The following is a 20377-nucleotide window of genomic DNA, read 5'->3' as shown; positions in this document are numbered from 1 at the left end:
AATTATACTTAATTACAAGCAAAGCAAGTAACCCTAAACATGTTATATATAGGCCTATATACACATAGGCTTGTAAGTTGATAATTAATATTACAGTAGTAGGATATTTGTATAAGTGTAACAAAAAATTGTCTTTGTAAATTAGCTTAAACTAACTTTAACACGATTTAAATGTATATTTGAATTATATTACATTTATGTGAATCTATAAATGAGGTGATGAATTTTTTAATCTGTATTAAACAAGCAGTTACTGTCCTTATAGTGTAACAAACGTAGCCAGCTCGTTTTTTAAAATAGTATTTATTTTAACCTTTTTATGAAAAGGTGATGTTTTTTCAATGTAGTCACCCCAAGAAAACATCAAGATTCAAAGATACATTACAATGATTTTTTTACAATGATTTTACTGTTTTCTAGAAGGCATCAACTTTAAAGTAACAATCTTACCACCACACAACTGTTTGAGATATTTTAGTTTATTTCTTCCAGAGTCGCTTATGGCCAAAGCAAACAGAACAAGCATACTGAGGTAGGCCTTATTTTCACATTCCTATAACACACCTTTTATAAACATTAATATATAGATATAAACATATTCACTATGCCGATAACAAAGAATTATTTTCATGTTGGCCAATATGATTTAGTATTATGTTTATAATTTTTCAATTGTTTGTCTGTTTTTATCTGCTTTCACTAATGGCCTAATTAGACAAATGTTGAAAATTGTGGAAGATATTATGTAACCATCACCAATATATATATATATATATATATATATTATATACATTCCAAAATTGTAAACACTGTGGAATATTAATTCATATAGAAACACTGCAACATCATTTGGTGGCCTAATACTGGTGGTAGTATGTCCCAGAAATACCTACGTGTACTGAAGAAGAAGAAAAAAAGAGAGAGAAAAAGAGAGACTGACAGAATTTTGGCATTCTCATTTTGTCACCATGTAAACATAATTAAAAAAAGGGGGAGTTTTACAAACTGTTGAAATATTCTGCGTTACATGCTTTTCATAGAAAATCAGATATGTTGGAACAATAATCCTGGGATTCATAGCTTTTCCAGAGTGTTAATGAGTAATACAAATGTATCAGGCAATTAGCTAATTAGCTTAGCGAGGGTGACCTCATACTCTTCACTCTCCATTTGCACATTTATTCTGTCAGGGCAGTTAAGCATCAGAGCGCATATGAATATGACCTCCAATTAAATTAAGTGTTATAATCAGTCTAATAAATTGATAAATTGAATCCAGAGTTCCTTATAGCTTTTGGTACACTATTTTGGTCTTGTTCCAATATGAGGAATGTTTAATTTGCAGCTCTGCCTATTTTGGCCCTTTGAAACCTGGGGTTAAAGTTAGGAATTTCACAGACAAGGCTTAAACCTAGTCCCAGACTAAAATGCATGTTTGACCTGTCTTAACTGAAAGCAACTTGCACTGACTTATCTTAAAATATGTCATATATTGTTTTGTCTCAAGATGCACACCAGTAATGTGTTTTTCTAAAGCACATTTAAAAAAAGCTACTTAAATGCACTAATTGACCTAAGGCATAATCCTGGCTTAATTTAAGCCCTGTCTGTGAAACCAGGCCTAACAATCCCAGTGATGTCAGGACAAAAGGTCCACAACTTTAGAAATCAGAAGAAATCCTACAAGAGAAATAAAGTTATTACCGGTACTATTTACAAAGAAATACAGAGAAAAGGCAATGACTCATGAAAGAGACACGAGTCTCTAAAAGAGGTATTGAATGTGGTTCCTGTCCAGTTTTCAATCAAAACTCATGTTATCTCCATGAGATGAAAGCCTCCACTGGCCTCTCGTAACTCCTCTTTCTTGCGGGCCTGCACCAGGGAAAAGACCACAGCAGCGAGGGTGTTCCTCCCGAGAGAGATCCCTCTGCTGGTGATTCTCTCGCCGTAGCTTGAGCTCTTTTCCCTGCTGCTAACAAAGTATGTGCGGACCCCTCCCCGCCGCTCGCTAACCCCTTTGACGTAGATATCTCCTCTAAGCTGAAGCACAAAGCCGTGGTCGGCCAGGACACGGCTCGTGCCCTCCGGGACCTGAATACGCCCACTGAGCCCTGTGCTGTCCATTCGGCTAGCAAGATTCACAGTCATGCCCCAGATATCATACTGAGGCTTAGTGGCGCCAATCACCCCGGCGACTACAGGCCCATGAGAAATACCTGTGTGATAGAGGAGCAGTTTTGTACACATTAAGGGTCTTTCAGAAGAAGAGCTAATGTAGTTACAACATTTTGTAAAGATTACAAGGCAAATGTTAACTCTCATCTGTAACAAACCCATCCCTCGTGGGTCAAAATGACCCAAAGCCCTAAAATTATATATATATATATTTTTTTTTTATTATAAATATATATATATATATTTTAATGCTTTTTTGGGGGAGATTTTGTATTATCTTTTTTTTTTTTTTACCTTTAAATTACAAAAATGTATAAATAAATAATAATTTAAGCATATTCTTTACATCCATTCAACTTAAATTCAAAATAACTCTTCAAAACATGCATAACCCAGGTTAGATCAGTTCAAAATATCTCACATTGGGTCAATATTGGTGACTTTGCCGAACTCTTAAGTCAATTATTATGAAAGTCAATTATTTGGGTGTATTCACAATGTTCTTAAAAGCTAAGTGGAATTCTTAAAGGGACAGTGTGTAGGAATTTCTCCCATCTAGAGGTGAAATTGTATGTTGGATTCAAACGAATAGTGCTCTCTAGCTCCTCGCTTTTTCAAATGCGTGTTGCAACTACGGTAGCCGTTATGTACCAAGAAGCTATGACAACAATAGCCCTTCGTCGAGTTTAACTATACGTTACATGTTCTACGGTTATGCCGCCTATATAATGAATTACACAACCAAGCAATGAAAAAAAAGCTTGTAATTTAGACCGTAACATTGACTTACCCGTCGAGAAGAAAGCAGGCAACATCAGAGTCCCTTTCAAAGTCTTTCTCCTTCATTAGCTCTTTCCAACTGGGTAAAGCTATCCCGTTATTTACCCTCGGTTTTTGAATTCGCCGGTCACGTTTCCTTTTAAATTCCATTTTGGCATTTCTCCTGTGGCTCGGCATAAGTATGATCCTGAATTATGAAGTACCGTGCAGTGCAGCCTTTCAAATTTACCGGGGCAGTCACACACATTGACGCTGGCTCTGGTAGCCTAGTGCTTTTTGTCCCTCTCTGCTATTATAGTTTTTCAAGATGGCGGAACGACGTGGAGTTACCTGTCCCATGTAAATAAAGATAAGAAATTCTTCGCGTACGAGGATAAGTCGGATCATTGGGAGAGGTAATTGTACACCATTGAGGACACATTTATGAATAAAGACATTGATTTTTAGCTAATAAAATACTTAAAAAACTACACACTGTCCCTTTAAAAACAATCTTAAGAAGTTTTCAAATATTTTCTTAAGAACATCTTAATTTTTTTTTTCTTAAGAAGAAAATGACAGGCTTTCTTGTTACTTGATTGAAAGGCAGGTATTGGTGAAGATTTGTTGAATGAAAAACACCTCAAAACCCTTTTTGTTCTGCCTGTAGATTAATGTAGTAATAATAATAAATTCACAGACAATTTTTATCGCGACTGGCTCTGAGTTAATGGATTCATTTGCGCTCTGTCTTATTTCGTCTGTGCGTTCTGCCTTGCTGTTCTAGCAAGAGTAGTGATTTTTATGATCGAACGGTGTCACTTCAGAGTAGCCTAATCGCATTCCTGGTAGTAATTTGTATTATATGTAGCTAGTGTTGTGTTGTAGGCAGTCTAATGACATGGAGGTTATCCTAACTTTAAGAAGTAATTTAGTCATTCTTAAGCTTGTTCTTTGGATTTAATAAAAAAAGACAAGAAAATTCTTAAGAAAAGTTGTTTGGGAATACAAAATATTCTTATCTTTATTCTTAAATAAGAAAATAAGAAGAATCTTATATACTGTAAGCACTTGATTTTTGTGTATTACTAGTAGAGAAGTTATATGAGAAAAGCACAATCTTACCGACACGCAACTGGAAGTTGTTTGAGGTACGTTTGTTTATTTCTTTCAAAGTTTCTTGCATGGCCAGAGCGAACAGAACCAGCGTACTTAGGTGAGCCCACTCGTCTTCACATTCCTATGAAATACACATGAATACAATTGAGCCTTAATTTACAAAAATGCAACTTTTCAGTTAATAAATGTAACTATTTATTTATTTACTATTAATTATTATGAATTTATATTATTGAATTTTTAACATGTATGATTACTTAAGCTTTTTTTTTGTTATACCCTTTCTGACCAACATGATGGTCAGAATTAAAACGTTATTATTTTTTATAATTTACAGTTCTGCTCATAAGTTTACATACCCTTAGCAGAATATACAAAATGGTAATCATTTTAACAAAATAAGAGGGATCATAAAACATCCATGATATTTTTTATTTAGTACTGTCCTGAATAAGCCATTGCACATAACAGATGTTTACATATAGTCCACAAGATAAAATAATAACTGAATGTATAAAAATGACATTCTAAAGTTTGTATATCCTTTAATCTTAATACTGCGTGTTATTTTCTGGATGATCCAAGATGCAGATGTTTTGTGATGTTGTTCATGAGTCTCTTGTTTTCAGAGCACTCGCCTTCAGAAAATTCTGCAAGGACAAACACATTCTTGGGCGTTCCAGCATCCTCTGCGTATTGGAAGCCTTTCCAAAAGCAACTGTTCGATTTTGAAATCCATCTTTTCACACAGAGGACAACCGCAGGACTGTGCACTGTTCACTGGTGCTCAAGGCGGCACTTTTGGAAAAAGGTCAAATATTCATGACAGTATTTTTCTGAAGAAGTGCTCTGTTTAACTGCTCAGGACAAACAAGGGACTTATGAACAATCATCACAAAACAAGGGCGGTGTAAACTTTGTAACGAGGTCATTTTTATAAATTAAATTATTATTTCTGTCTTGTGGACAATATGTAAACATTTGTTATGTGAAATATCTTATTCAGGACAGTACTAAATAAATTAAAATAAATATGTTGCACATTCTGCAATGGCTATGAAAACTTATGAGTAACTTATTTCAAATTGAACTGTATTCTTATTTTATACGTCTTTTTTTTCTTGTATATTTTGATCTGATTCCAATATTGACCTAATTAAACTGGTGCGGATAGTATTAACAACAAATATGGTTGACCAGTAGCCTATATTTCATGCATCTGCATATATTTTGAAATCACATGTCAAGGTGTCACTCACCTGTTTTTCAGGAGACAGTCCAGAAGCAGCCATGTAGCAGCTGCCAATGGTTTTGATTTTCTCTATGTCCTGGAAGTAAGGCTCTTCCAGTAGCTAAGGGGACAACCGAAAAAAAGACTAAGTAAGCATGTCTCTGAAATATTTCACTATAACAATGTCTTAGGATTAAAGAAGTGAGTGTTTGCACATAGCCAATACATTCTTATAAGTAACATCTGAGCTGCTATTAGCCGTTAAATCACTGAGCATGTCCAGGCTTGGGCTTTTGACGACATTTGTTACTAAGAGGATGCTGCACAAATCCATGTACCTCATCAAAGTCAGCGATGATCTCATTAAGAAGACGCAGACACTCCACATCTTGATGAATCAACTCTTTCTTCTCGTAATAATCTGTAAAGTCTGGAATGGAAGCAAACATCACCCCAACTCGCTCGTACGATTCAGAGAACAGGTCCTTGAAGCCAAAGAGTTAATATAGTTGTGTTACTGTTCATTTATTTATACTTATTGATTAATGAAGAGTGCATAGCAGCTGGAACAATATAAATGCACCATATAGACCCTCATTTTGAAAACAGCTTGATAATGATATTACTTACATTATTATTTGTTATAAGTTTATACTATTAGGGTCTGCCATTGATAATCCACGCAACTACCTCATTGTTCCTGTCTCTCTCGAGAAAGTGGCGAGCTACATGGCCAGGAAGAATGTTGTAAAGCAGACACTCATTATGCTCCCTCAGTTCCTTCATGTCCTCCACTTCCTGTCTGGCCTGCAGACGCCACAGGAAGTCAAGCCTGGCTGTAGTTTCTAACTGTAGGTTCAAGCAGTAATCATTTCTTGAATCATACTGAGATAACTTAAAACACAAAATATAAATTGCATGTCAACTTTGATCGTTTCAGTTATTTTACAATGGGATGATAAGTGGTTAATTAAAAATAAATATATTTATTAATTGTTAAATAAATATGTACGGTAATCATTTTATATTATTATTCAAATCACTAGTATATGCATTCCTATAATTTACATTTTTTAATAAGATGTTAATATACTACCTGTCTACTGTTGTAAAGGACGACCACAACAAACATGGCCATTAGCAACACAGAAATGCCTTTGCGTCTGAGGTACTGAGATCTGGGCAAAAACACACAGATACACACATCAGAGGGGCTACAACAATTCAACAGTCCAGGAAGTTATTTGTTTTGGGTCATGTAATGAAAAATGTTCTTGACTTTCTAAAAAGGTTTGATGTACTATATAAGGGTCAGTGACAAATTCTTAATATGTACTTTTACATAAATATCACCAAGTTATGAAAATTACCAAGTTTTCTTTGTGTTAGTCTCAACTAATATTGCTTTTTCCTTTAAAAAAAAGTATAATTGTTATATTAAAAATTTGACCTGTAAATATACTGTTACTTTCAAAACAGTAAATTTACTCTAAACAACAATAATAAACACTTATTCATCGTTGAAGTGCCTAAGTGTCTTAAAATCGAACACATTACCACGTTCAGAAACTGACCTCTTCGATAAAGCAAAATATTGTACCTCTGAATTTGGCCGTTTTGGTGTTGGCGGATAAAGAGCACATGGAAGGCTACCTCAATGAGGTATGTGTAAACTGCAATGACTAACATCAGTACTGCCAGCTTCAACAGACAGCTGAGTCTGAGGAACACAGCACACGTCACCATGGCCAACACACCACTCAAAACAAAGAACTGCAGAGAGACAGAGAGTTTTATAGCATGCCTTATAGTTTAGTCACAGGAATGGTATTCATGAAATAGTACCAGATTAAGCATTACTGGAAGTTGTCACAATTCTGACACATTTGTATTTAAAATGTATCTACCGTACCTCAGGATGGGTGCAGATGTTCACAGTCCACTGTGAGCCTTGTTCGGAGGTCTTGTTACTTTCCTCATCCTCTCCAACTGTTTTACACCACAACTGTACAGCAAAAAAAAAAAAAAAATCATAGATGGGTTAAGAGAAGCATTTTAATTTGGCCCAATAAACTATCAGTTCTGGCACTCACAATATCACAGGAGGCCACACCGAAGTTAATAGTAATAGCGGTGAGGGTGAGCAGGTTACGAATGCTCTTGGTCTCGTGGATCCAGCAGCACAGATGCTGTAAGTATGGTGGGGAGCGCTTAAATTCCTCAGCCAGTGTGACCACAAGCAGTAGCATGTAGACAAACAGGAATACTAAAAACTGGATTACCATAGGACAGATTCTGTGGGGGACACATGCATTCAGAGCGATATATTGAAAATGTAACACATTTTAAAATTCAATGAAAGTCCACATTAGGCTTTTGAAATAATAATAAGAATAGCTCACTGTGGTGAGGGGATGAGGACCTGAACAGCCATGATGAAGAGGAGCATGAGGAAAGAGCAGGCCAAGTTGGACTTGAACATTTCATCTCGCATCTGAGAAAACTGAAAGTGCAAATTTTGTGTGGGCCTACTTGTAAGCAAAAGTGCTATATGACGTATAAAAGCTGTTCCTCTGCAGTCCATACCTTTCCCTCAATGTGTGTGTCTTTGAAGACCAACGTGAAGGGTGTGATGTGTTCCTTGCGCATTCGCTCACTACTGCGCACCTCGATGGCCTGCTTGATTCTCTTGTTGATTTCTCGAGACCCGGCACAATGGGGAATAATCTGACTGGGCAACTGCACCAGGGAGCCATTGGTGAAAGTGGCTAAGATCTAAAAGATGACAATACAAAAAGCATTGCAAGTGAAAAGAAAATCTATTACAGTTATTAAGAGAGATGGATGACCTGTATCATGTACTTGGCATACACCATACACATGTATTGTATGTGTATCAAATTGTGTTTCTTAAAGTGTCTGTGTGAATATGCTGCAAATTTACTTTCCCTATAGGGACAAGTAAACTGAAATGATATCTGTTTTTGCCCAAAATTGGTGATTTATTTTAATTTATCATATTGATTGATTAGTCCCAATGCTAACAACAGCCAACAACTTTACAACTAAAGTAACTATGGGTGTAACAATATATCGTGGATAGTGACAATATGTATTTTGTATAGTTCACCAAAAATTTAAAAATTATGTGTGAGAAAAAATTCAAGTTTACAGAGTTGTAGTGTCAGTAAACTACAGTAAACTAATATAATGTTGAATATAATGTATAATAATGCAATGGGGGAATATTTGTGGGTCCTGATGTAAAAAGTGGCCTACATAATTTAAATGTTATTAAATATATATGTCACTAGTCAGTGACAGAGTGCAAGCATATTCGTCTAAAATAACTCTGTATTTTCAGCTTCAGAATCATGAATACTTTATATTCTGGTGTCACCATTATCCTTTGCATTGGGTTACCAGCACCAAGTCCAAGCCTATTCATTTCCACCCCACAGTAATACCATATTTAGCATTTCAATCAACATACATTTTTTTGTTAACCTTTTACCATATGTCTTGGAGTATTGCAATAATGTTGTATCGTGAGTTCAGTATCGTGATATGTATCAAATCATGACGTGACTGTAAACATGATGTTTGTTTAGTTTTACAAATAAGAGACTAGTCTCTTATATAAATAATTTTCTAATGTAATCTGCCATGCCACTGATGCTGGTGATAATGTTTAACTTGTATCCATCCTGGAAAATTCCTTTAGTGTACTATAGAATTCAATGAATAACATAGTATGGCACTATTTAACAGGTTTGATAACTTTACATCTTATCACTAACTAGAAAGAGAAGTAAGATTAAGAAAGGTTTTCAAGCCGGCACAGACTCACGCAGTTCATTCCAATGATGTTATCAAAAGGAAGCTCGGCACTCCACGTAGTCTCATCTTTGCTGGTTCGCCGGACTTTAGGAGCCTCCTTGTCTTCCTGTGGGGTTTGGCGGATCAGAAAAGTGTCGATCTTGTGTTTACGTAAAAACTCGTTCCGCTCACGGCCTTGACCTTCTTCTGTCTCGTATACACCCTCTAGACAGTCCAAGGTTGCTTGTGATATATGAACCCTCCTAATATTATACAATTTGTTTTATTATTCTTATATTAATTGCATTTAGTTAAACATATGACCATGCTAATGATCCGGTGTACTTACCCTGGGACTCCTCCAGCCTCTAGCATGTTGGCAACATCTACGTCCCAAGACCACACATCAAACTGCCATTTCTGCAGACCCAAAACCCCACACAGAACTGAGCCGGAGTGGATCCCGATTCGCATGTCCACATCTCTCTTCAGCTCCTTGCGTACATAACTGACAAAGTAAGAGGGTAGAATACAAATGTTCAGATTTTTGATAATCTCTTTTGATTTCATCAACAGAAATAGACTTAAATCCCTATAAAGCAACTTGGAAATAATAGCATATGAACGTTCCACAAGGTCAGGGGTGTCCAGTCCTTCTCCTGGAGGGTCAATGTCCTGCAGAGTTCCAACAGAGATCAAACCTGCCCCAACATGAAGCTTTCAGTAAACCTGAAGACTTCGACAAGCTGGTTTAGGTGTGCTTAATTAGGGACCTGAACTTTGCAGGACAGTGGACCTCCAAGAGCAAAATTAGAAACTGTAACAAAACATTTTTTAGTGGCACGACACGACATTCGAATGGCTTGCTTGAGTCTAACACGTAAAATACACACCGTATAGTGTTTATCATGGCCAGACCTAGCTCCACACAGCAGCGAGCATGTGCAGTTTGGGGTTCTGGGACCCCAGACACACAGTAGTAACAATCTCCAAGAATCTTTATCCTCATGCAGTGATTCTCCTAAAAATCAAAAGATATCTTTTAATAATCTTCTAACATTTCACATTTCTACACTTTGGCATAAAGTAACACATCTGACACTAAAACTAATTGCAACTGTTGTGATATATACAATAGTTACAACAAAATTATTCCTAAGCTCATACAGTAAATTACAGTCGGACACACATCGACCCAAACCCTTTTCTCCAACTGCCTGTAAAACTCAAAGGTTAATCTTTCTCACCTCAGCAAGGCGATCAAAGCGACCGAACAGCTCATTGAGCGTGCGCACCAATTCCTGAGCCGACATGGTCATGGAGAGAGAGGTGAAGCCTTTTATATCAGCAAACAGGATACTGAGACAAGAGCACATATATGTTCATTTCATGAACCATCCTCGCGGCCTAAATGTGCTGGAAGGTAGTACTGCACAGGAAGCAGTGTGTACCTGACGTCTTTGTATTGATGAATGTAGGTCTTATGGAACTGTTGAGGAAGTAATTCATCATCCATAGAAGTCATATCACCAATCATCTCCATAGCAATAAACCGAGGAAGAATGGACATCACCAAGCGTTCCTAACGCAAAATGATTTCTCATTTCCTGAGGTTTCATATGAATGATCTATGAATATCATATTAAGTAAAAAAATCACAAATCACCTGTCTCTTGTTCTCTTGCTCCATCTTGACTCGTCCTTCAATGCAACGTCGCGTCTCAAGGAAGGCCTGCCTTTGCGCACGATCCGATAAGTAGTGGATGAACAGTCCTGCAGTATTCATACCCATGTACAACAGACCTTTCGCTAGTAACTGGATGAAAACCAAGAGTAAAAGTTAGCACAGTAACTGAAATGAACAAGACGAGCTTCATTAATTGATCTCAAGTCGACAAGTGGTTGACAAGACAGTCTTGAGATTCTGATACTGGTGTACTCTTGTGCCATAAATTATAATGGAGCATTTATCAAAAGGAAGACCAAGCTTGATGATCATCTTCAATTTCGATTAGGCATTAATGTCTTTTTACTTTTTGACACTAAAGTGAAAATCAAAAGTGAACTTTTAAGCTTTGATCTTGAGTCTTTTTTACCTTTCTTACAATGGCTGTGTCATTGTAGTTCCTAAGGGCATCCACCAAAAGGTGCAAGGCAGCGGTGAGGAACCCTGTGCAGATGGACCACAGAAGAGGTAAGGGTAATAGTGTGTAGGTGGCGAACAGGGTGAAGAGCACATACCAGGACTGGTCATTCTCCAATCCATATACCAAACTACCCAGTGCCTGAACAGTCTGGGACAGCCAACTCGCCAGCCCAGCATAGCGCAGGTAATCTGGACACATCAATCCTTTATAGGTCAGAACTAAGACGCATATGACTGCTCCAAGTGCCATGAAGAGCCCAGCCAACCATCCTTGCTGAAAGTCCCCCATCTCAGGGGCCACTGCCAAGTATATGAAGAGAATATGGAGTTTGGTAAGGATATCGATGACATTAGTGACTACAAGGGAAGTTCGGCGCTGACCAGATGAATGATGCTGGTATAGACGCTCGAGATCATGAGATTTGAACTTGTGGTGGAGAGCAGGAAGGAAGACTCCACGAACCGTGGAGCCCCAGCTTACAAAGAAGTCTGCGTCACTGATCGAGTCGGTGGACTTCCGAGTGGAGGTGGAGTTGCGCTCTCGTACTGGATGGATGCGGGCCGCAGAGGAGCGCCGCTTGTGCATGCCAGCATTGCCCCGTGCAGCTTTGTTTCGAATCTGCCTGTTGATGTCATCGATGTAGGCATCAGTAACAATGATTTTGTGAGAATTGGCTGCTCGTCCCTCGTGGTGCACTCCTCGTTGGTCGATAATGTGACGTACCGCATTCTGCCACATTATTTTCTTGCGTTTTAGGTGGGGCGGGGGAGGCACAGATGTGCATACCTTAGGTGGAACAATGACTTCTGTAGAACTCAAAGCCATGATCTGAACCTTATCTGAACAGACTTTAGATCCCAAAACTCAGATAAAGACCTCTATCAACTGCACAAACCTGAAACAACAGAGAAAAAAATAGTAGGATGGAACATTGAAATTGTATCAGTATGAAACTCAAAAACAAACTTTAAAATGATTTAACACTGCATGTAAAATGATAATGCACGTCAAAACAAGCACAATACCCATAAAATGCCCTCAGAATACATCCAAAACTAGTTTAATACACTCAAAAATTCCCAAAAACAAGTTCAATATCCCCAAAATGAGTTCAATAATACAAATTAGCAGAGAACAAAATCGATTAAAAATACACATGCAATAAATGTAAATGGAAGGATACTTGCCATTGATGTGGTGCTGCAAGCTTGACAAATCTTGTAACAATGCATGCATCTGCTCCGCCATGAACAGTAGCCCAGGTACACTGATCCAGACACAAGCAAATATCTAATATGGCACATTCTTGTCCCTCAGTGGTGTAATGCTCAGCAGCTGAGTGCAGAATGAATCTTCTTCGACAGTTTTCCCTTCTGCCATGCTATGCACCATAACTATGCAAAGCATAGCGATGTAAATGACTTGTCCTATTATGTTACCATCCAACCATATTATCCATCACATCGGCATTGGACGAAGACAAGCTCACTCCAGTTTAAAAAGACGTCCTGTCTGCGGATGATTGACTCTGTCTTGAGAGTTGAGTAGCGTTGTCTTCAGGTAATGAAGTGATTGCTCTGCCAGATGGTCTGAAAAGCTGTCCTGACCCTTCCCAGAGGGAAGCTTATCCTATGGAAGAATCTCGACTCTTGATGGATACGTTTAGAGGCAAAAATAAGTTGACTTGAACGCAGTCAGTGAAAGGGGAGTTTGGGATCTAATGCACATGCACAGAGATACACACGCACGCACACAGGTAGTAATAGGTCGAAATATAAGGGATTATCTACTCAGCAATAGTGCACGTGATCCATTAAGGCCTCACGGTCACAGCTAACAGGATAATGATGTCCATGGCATGACCATGATGTCTAATTGCTCTGGAAATGTATTTTCGGAAAGCCCTGTTTTGTTTATTCAATGTTTCAAATAGTTGATTAAAAGTGTTTTTTGTTTTGTTTTCACAATATAGTCCATCTTGCCCAGATACATTATTACTTCATAAGGAGAAAAGGTGATCATTTGTGATTGGTTGACACAGTGAGCAGACACAGTGCCACAGTGCAGGCTTTTAGTTAGCAGGCCAGGCCGCTGATTCAGGGAATGTGGGAATTAAGCTGGATAAAGTGCTTCTCACTGATCTGGTTACCAACAATATGTGCCAGGTCAGAAAGTGACTGAACCATCTGTTTCCGTCACTTTAATGGATGACTTGGGCTTCAATGTTGATTTGCATTTACCCACTGGCTTAATTTTTGTAGTATTATATAGTACAACAGGGGCCATTCACACAGAATGTGTTTTTGCATTCCACCACTGCGTTTCTATTTTTTTTTTTTTTTAGTTATCTGACCGTTGCACTCGCGTCTTTTCAAGTGTCTCACGCATTACACAGCATTCTGAAAACGTGGTGTTTTAGTTAAAAGGTAAAAAGTCACATTTAAAAAAAAAAAAACGCATCTCTAGACTTTGCCCTGCGTCTCTATTTTTAAATGCAAAAATAATTTCTGTATTAATGGCCCATAACTCTGTAGCTTTTGTGAAACTGGACTAGTTTGTAATGTTGTGATTTAATAATGCAATTTTCAAAATCAAAAGGGACCAAAAGTGATTTAAAATTATTCCTTTATTACGCTATATAAGCCGAATGAAGAAAGTAAATCCTTCTGTGCATAAAACAGAGACACTTTTCCCCATTGAGCAGTGGCCTTGGCATTCATTTACACTGGCCTCATCTTTCTATTCTGCATAATCACAAACATGCTTCTGATTCATGCTTTAACACATTTTATACTCAGACATATCAATGTCACACAATGAAACAAAAGTGATTCCAGTTAAAAGATTCAATATTGTGTAGTAAGGGTAGCTAATGAAACATTTAGCAATACAACTCATCTTTTCAAATCTACAGATGATGCAACGGTCAAACATTGTTCGGATACGTTACATAGTCCAACATAGCGAATAAGGCAACACATTATCAAATGCCCTTCAAAATAAACATGAAATAGAAATCACAAAACGTGAACTTGTTTAAAAATATAAATAATGGTTAGATTGCACATGTACATCCACATCATGTTGTAAACACCACGGTTCCATAAAAAAATACAACATTTGATATACTTGCATTAGAGTGATTATTATTAATATACAAGGGCCAAACAAAACATTGTTGAACTAATGCACATTAGTCTACACAGCTCTGCTAATGTAACAGTTGTATCTCCGTTATTTTTATCTATTCCAATGTTGGTGTAAACAAAGCTCCTTTCTTCTTACGTTATCCTAGGATCAGATACCATCACTGTGACAGATTCCCAGAGAGTTCCTTCCATGGTTAATACAGTTCAGTACAGTAGAGAACAACCATATATATGTATGTGTATATCTATATCTATATCTATATCTATATATATATATATATACAAGCTACTGTATCAGCATCAATTATTATTTTTTTAGCTTTGCGTTTTGCAAAACCCAAAGGTTTTGTAAAGACTGGTAAACGGTACTCTTATACACTAATATAGTCTTGGCACTAGTGACCACAACATTTCATAGACTACTGTTCAAAAGTCTTGGATAAGTACTATAAGATTATTTAAGTTTTTTTTTTTATAGAAGTCTCTAATGCTCACCACAACTGCATTTATTTGATCCAGGATCCAGTATACAGTAAAAACAGTAAATTGCTAAATGTTTTCTATTCGAATATATTTTAAAATGCAATTTATTCCTGTGACGAAAAAAAGATGAATATAACATGGTTTTGTGGAAACCATGAAAAAAAATGTCTTAGTAATCTTTGATGAAAAGAAAGTTAAAAAGAACAGCATTTATTTGAAATAAAAATATTTTGTAACTATGTAAATGTCTTGTAAAAATGTACTTTCACCTTTGATCAATTTAACACATCCTTTCTATATTAATTCCTTAAAAAAAAGTACGGACTCTAAACTTATGAACGGTAGTGTATGTTTGGTAAATCCATTATTTAAATAAAAACTATAGTCAAATTAACAAATTGCATTTGCATGACATACCGTGTTTCTTGAACAGGTTGATTTAAATGTATTGATGTTTGTACAGTGAAATTTGATTCTCTTCAAAAGACTAGTTAGCAGAATCTAGCATCAAATATGAGAAGACTTGGGATTTTTAAAACCCAGCTCTACTGTTAAATTGCACTGAAGCAAAGGTATTGGTTAAGTTACAGTACCGGTACATGTTTGGTGCTTTCCTCCTCTTTGGAGTGAGCTAAGCTGAAGCAGAGCAAAAACTGGGAATCACCCATGTAGGTTATACTAGTATCCTTGCTAGATGCATTGGGATTAAACAACAGCATTTGAATGCTAAATCGGACTCACATATAAGTAGAAAAATAAAAGGTTTTTCAACTGTGTGTCTATGGGAGCAAAGCAGCACAACAGTCAGATGTCACAGGACAGACTGGGAAAAGGAAGGGTCCACCAAAGTCATCCTCATGCTCTAAGGTGAAGTGACGTACATATGATCTGGGCTGAGAGCATTGTTTTCCCTATTCCAACTTGACATGAACATATTACATGTATATTACATTATAAAGTAAACAGGACAACTGTGGTGACTGTGTCATAGCTGTACATCAAACTCAGCTGTAACTAAGTCTTTGTTGGAGTCCAGAGGCTTCTCCGTGTGTCTTAAGCGTAATCTTCACTGAGAAGGGAACTCTGCAAATGCGAGGTAACTCTCCAACTCCAACTAATGGCAATGTGAAGCTGATCAACTTAAAACAAGGGAACATGGTTAAGTTTTTGATAGCCTTAAAGGTTCTAAGTGGTCATTTGTTGGTTTTTGATGAAATCTTGAGGCGAAAAAACAAACAAAACACTTTTGTGGTGTTACAATGTTATTTGTACTTCAAATATTGTGATATAGCATATTTAAACTGCACTGGCTCACACAAGGTTTTTTAATGCACAATTAATAATCAAAAATATAAATAAATAAATATAGAATACAAATTCAACAAACAAAACACCACAGCAAGCAATCAAAAAAAAAAAAAACTAATTTAAAATAAATAATGTTTCAATGGCACAATGAAGATAAAAAAAAAAATGTTTTATGGCATATCTCAGACATAATGAGGAGTATGTTTGTAATGGACACCATGTGAGATGCACTTGTGTGTGGGCACACGCTCCTACTTGATATTCTTGAGCAGGGACGTGCGAGCGTTAACCACTGCTTTAAAGGCATCCTCACTGCCTGGGGCCACACACTTGTCCGGGTGCAACAGTACAGCCAACTTCCTGTATGCCTTGTTGACTTCCTCCCTATGAGCACGAAATGAGAAAAACCAATTAGTCTCAGTTTCCACACATCAAACAGGCCTTTAAAATGCTGGTCTAGCTAAACATTGTGGTCTCACTAAAGAGGGATCACAGTGAAGAATCCGCTAATGAAGATAGGCTTGGCCCTGTACAAGGACCGTGATTGGTCAGGCATGAGGAATGACACAAGCTCATGATTGGCTTCTCAGGGTGTTGGGGAGATCACAAAGAGGCTGATTAGGCTGGCAGGAGAGAATTTAGGGATGGTAATTGGATTGCAGGCATTTTCTAATGATCGTGACCCACATGGTTAAACCAGCCAAGCTAACACAACCTGCAGTGTGAGTGTTGCATCAATTATGTTGAAACGCTATAATAAAATGGGAAATAAGTGTATCAAACTGTATCAACTGTTTGTTCTGACACTGTACTAAACATTCCAGAAAACAGATTAGTAAATAATAGCTTTGGCTTACTTAAAGCTACACTATGTAACTTTTTTTTCTTTAACTAATGAGTCAATACACGTGTTTTTGTTGTTTAAGCCTAGTAGTGAATGATTTATGAGCAGTAAGATAATCATATTAATCCGCACAGTCAGCTGAAGCACAACCGAAACAATACCCTTCCTCAAAATGCATGCTGTTTTGTTTTTCAACCACTAGAAGGCCAAAAGATACATAGTGTACTTTTAATGGTTATTTTTAAAGCAACATAAACAAAGATGGGATTAAAAATAACCTATTGACATCAAATTACTCTTAGAAAATAGAGCCAAATCAACATCCTAATCCAAATGCAACACCAATGAACTTTCTATTAATCAATTCATCCTAAAAAAAGTATTATGGTTTCCACTTTCCACAAAAACATTAAGCAGCACAATCCTCCTTTTAAACTGTGATAATATTAAGACATGCTATTTGTGCACAAAATCTAAAAATGTGAATTATTTCTGAAGGATCATGTGACACTGAAGACTGGAGTAACGGCTGCTGAAAATCCCTCAGTATATTAACCTGTTTCTGTGCAACAGAGCCCATTATATAGAGCAATAGTCAATATCTAAAATAATAACCATACATCCAGAGTATAAAGTAAAAAATTTCAGCAGCACAAGTAGAGACATGTAAATGGACTCCATTTATATAGCGCTTTCACAGACCCAATGGCCAACAAAGCACTTTACATATTGCCTCACATTAACCCATTCACACACCGACAGCGGTGTAGGATGTAGCACAAGTTTTACCTTGTGGCCCCAGGTTTAACCCCCAGCATATCCCAGCTGTCTTTGCTGTTGCGAATGCGTCGGATGGTGTCGGCCTGCTCTTTGGTAAAACCCACGTTGACCTCTGGAGTAGGTCTCTTCCCTCCATTTTCACACATGTCGGTTATGGAGGAGAAAAAGGCCTTTAGAGGTGGAGACACAGTAAGTAAACAACAGTCATTCATTAAAAACACAACAGCAGGTTTGTAAATTGAAAAGAGTTGAATAAGACACACACTTGAAACATTTCATTGATGCCTTCACCGCTCTGGGCAGAAGTTTCAAAGTAATGGAATCCTCTGCTCTCGGCCCAAAGTCTCCCCTCACTCTCATCCACCACTCGCCTTTTCGTCAGGTCAACCTTTTAGGGTGAACAACAGCATTATATAACAGTCAATCTCAAATAAATCACTAATACAGATATTTAAACACTTGGGGCACCTTGTTGGCACACACAACGAAGATGATGTTCTCCATGTTGGCCTGTGAGCCCATCTCCTGCTTCATCTCTGTGAGCCAGCTGTCTAGAGCATCAAAACTTTCCCTCAGACCAACATCATAGACCAGAATCACCCCCTGAGAGTCCTTATAAAACTCATTGCGAACCTGCAAAATACACAGCATCAGCTATATTAACCTGGGATCACATTCTATGCAAAAATAGATGACAAGTTAAAGTCATCATGAAATCAAAACTGAAAATTCTTGTTTTTTTAATGGAATATTGCAGTATCGTTTCACATCTTTCTTTTTTTTTTCAATTCATGTACCCTCATAATTTTTAACCACAACTATCCAATCAATTTCCGACAGACAAAATCAAGTCCAGCCCTATATTTTTTTGTTTTGATGGAGAAGCCATTACACTTGGCTATATAATACGTATGTAACAATAGGAAGAAAAGACTATCACAACTGCTGTGAATGCCAACTTTAGGTGTTACACATTGACAGCAGCTCTATACTACCACACTGTGGTTAGTTAGATGTATTAATAGAGCAGTAACAAAAAACAATTCTGGATTACGTTCTACAATAAAAATAAACATTTGTTTCAACATAATTATTAATATTACTCTATAATGTGCTTACACATACAAATATAAAACAAAGCAAGCAATAGCCTACCTCATAAAAGAAAGGATGTCCAGCCATATCAAAAATGTTTACTTTTATCTCCCTGTCTCGAACCTGAACCCTAGAGGTGAAGAAAAAAACAATTTAATTTAAATACCATCAGTGAATCACAGTAATTATACTTAATTCATGGAATTAGCGTACCGGTACCTTCTTTCTTTTTTTAAAGTGCATCAACAAGTATGTGCCAGTGCACCAATAAGTGACAAAACAACCTCTTTAATTATGTTTAAAAAACATAATACGGTCATTAATGACTTATTCATATTTAATATTTAACATTACTGCAAAAAGGTAGATAAAATCAATTAAAGAATGACTTAATACATGCAAATAAAATAAGTGATCATATTTTGAATTATGTGCCATGAATATGATACATTTTGGAAAGGATGTTAGATTAAATTCTTGCTGGCTGCCTTTTGAACATTATATTTGAGAAAATACAGTATTTGTCAAACCCACATCACTTACTTGGTTACGCCATAATCTATCCCAATAGTGGCTAGATACTTGGGCACAAACCGCTTCTCACAGTATCGTTTAATAATGCAGCTCTGAAACAAAAAAATATGAAGAAATATTACATATGGTTTAGGTAACCTAGTATGCTACACACTATGCAGAATAACCTAAAAACAAAATCCTACTGAATGGAAAGCTCCTAACGTTACATTTAAAGCAAAACAGATTACTATCAAAGAATGCCTACAGTATTAATTTATATTAAATACACTACAATACATATGTAAGGGGAAATAATTTTAAAAGGAGCATACTTCTTAAAAAGAGAATTTTAAGTTTGATGTCTGTATGATTCATAGTAACGTTAACAGTTATATTCTTAACTTACCTTCCCCACCTCTGCATTTCCCAGACTTATCACCTTAACCCGTAACGACTTCTTGTTTTCTCGCCTCTTCTGAACATTCGTGTCCATATTGCACTTATTCCCAAACCACTTCCAAATGAGTAGATGAAATATCCCAAGAATTCACGTAACGTTAGCCTATGACTGTTTGAGTCGGTCCGTCAACACAGTAACGTTAAGCAGCCTGCTATATGGCTAACAGAAGGCCGGTGTGTCACGGAATATTATGGATAACATTTGTCCATAAATCGTAAGTACATTTCACACATGATGTGCTGCCGACAAACACAGCAGGTATTTTTGCAGGTAGAAATGTTTAAAACTCAACATGCTAACGGACTAGCTGCCCTAGCAACGACTAACGTTATTTGATCACACGATTGAAAACAACAGATTCAACAGAGCCTCGTGCTATAAAATAAATATAAAAATCTAAACATATGCTAGTTTTAAAACAGCCTTTAAATTATATATTCCCCAAATAGGTTAATGGAAATTATTATAAGTAAGCAGGATATGTACAAT

The 20377-nt window shown here is 36.9% G+C and overlaps 2 protein-coding genes across 3 annotated transcripts; both read right to left on the bottom strand.

Moving 5' to 3' along the window:
• Nucleotides 1-321: 321 nt before the first annotated feature.
• Nucleotides 322-12969, bottom strand: LOC307009130 (adenylate cyclase type 8). 2 transcript variants are annotated; one of them, XM_079632615.1, is made up of 19 exons: nt 12441-12969; nt 11203-12148; nt 10773-10922; nt 10558-10688; nt 10354-10465; nt 10000-10127; nt 9456-9614; nt 9138-9369; nt 7874-8062; nt 7690-7790; nt 7381-7582; nt 7200-7292; nt 6888-7060; nt 6384-6465; nt 5978-6136; nt 5626-5772; nt 5316-5408; nt 4063-4177; nt 322-2219 (listed from the first exon to the last, which is right to left on the bottom strand). In XM_079632615.1, exons 2-19 carry the CDS (start codon nt 12076-12078, stop codon nt 1813-1815), a joined length of 3549 nt encoding a protein of 1182 aa, XP_079488741.1. In that variant the 5' UTR covers nt 12079-12148; nt 12441-12969; the 3' UTR covers nt 322-1812. The 2 variants fall into 2 exon arrangements, with proteins under 2 accessions (XP_079488741.1, XP_079488742.1); XM_079632616.1 differs by having other exon boundaries at nt 10558-10595.
• An 899-nt stretch (nt 12970-13868) lies between these two features.
• On the bottom strand, nt 13869-20282 carry dnajc27 (DnaJ (Hsp40) homolog, subfamily C, member 27). Its single transcript, XM_079632634.1, has 8 exons — nt 19835-20282; nt 19456-19538; nt 18973-19042; nt 18286-18450; nt 18083-18205; nt 17827-17987; nt 16449-16577; nt 13869-16024 (listed from the first exon to the last, which is right to left on the bottom strand). The coding sequence occupies exons 1-8, from the start codon at nt 19919-19921 to the stop codon at nt 16021-16023; spliced, it is 822 nt and encodes a 273-aa protein (XP_079488760.1). The 5' UTR covers nt 19922-20282; the 3' UTR covers nt 13869-16020.
• Between the last annotated feature and the right edge of the window lie 95 nt (nt 20283-20377).

This window comes from Phoxinus phoxinus, assembly GCF_949152265.1.
Source record: "Phoxinus phoxinus genome assembly, chromosome: 13".
NCBI lineage: Eukaryota > Metazoa > Chordata > Actinopteri > Cypriniformes > Leuciscidae > Phoxinus > Phoxinus phoxinus.
Note: the sequence above shows the minus strand (reverse complement) of the source record. Positions and strands in the feature narration are given on the sequence as shown.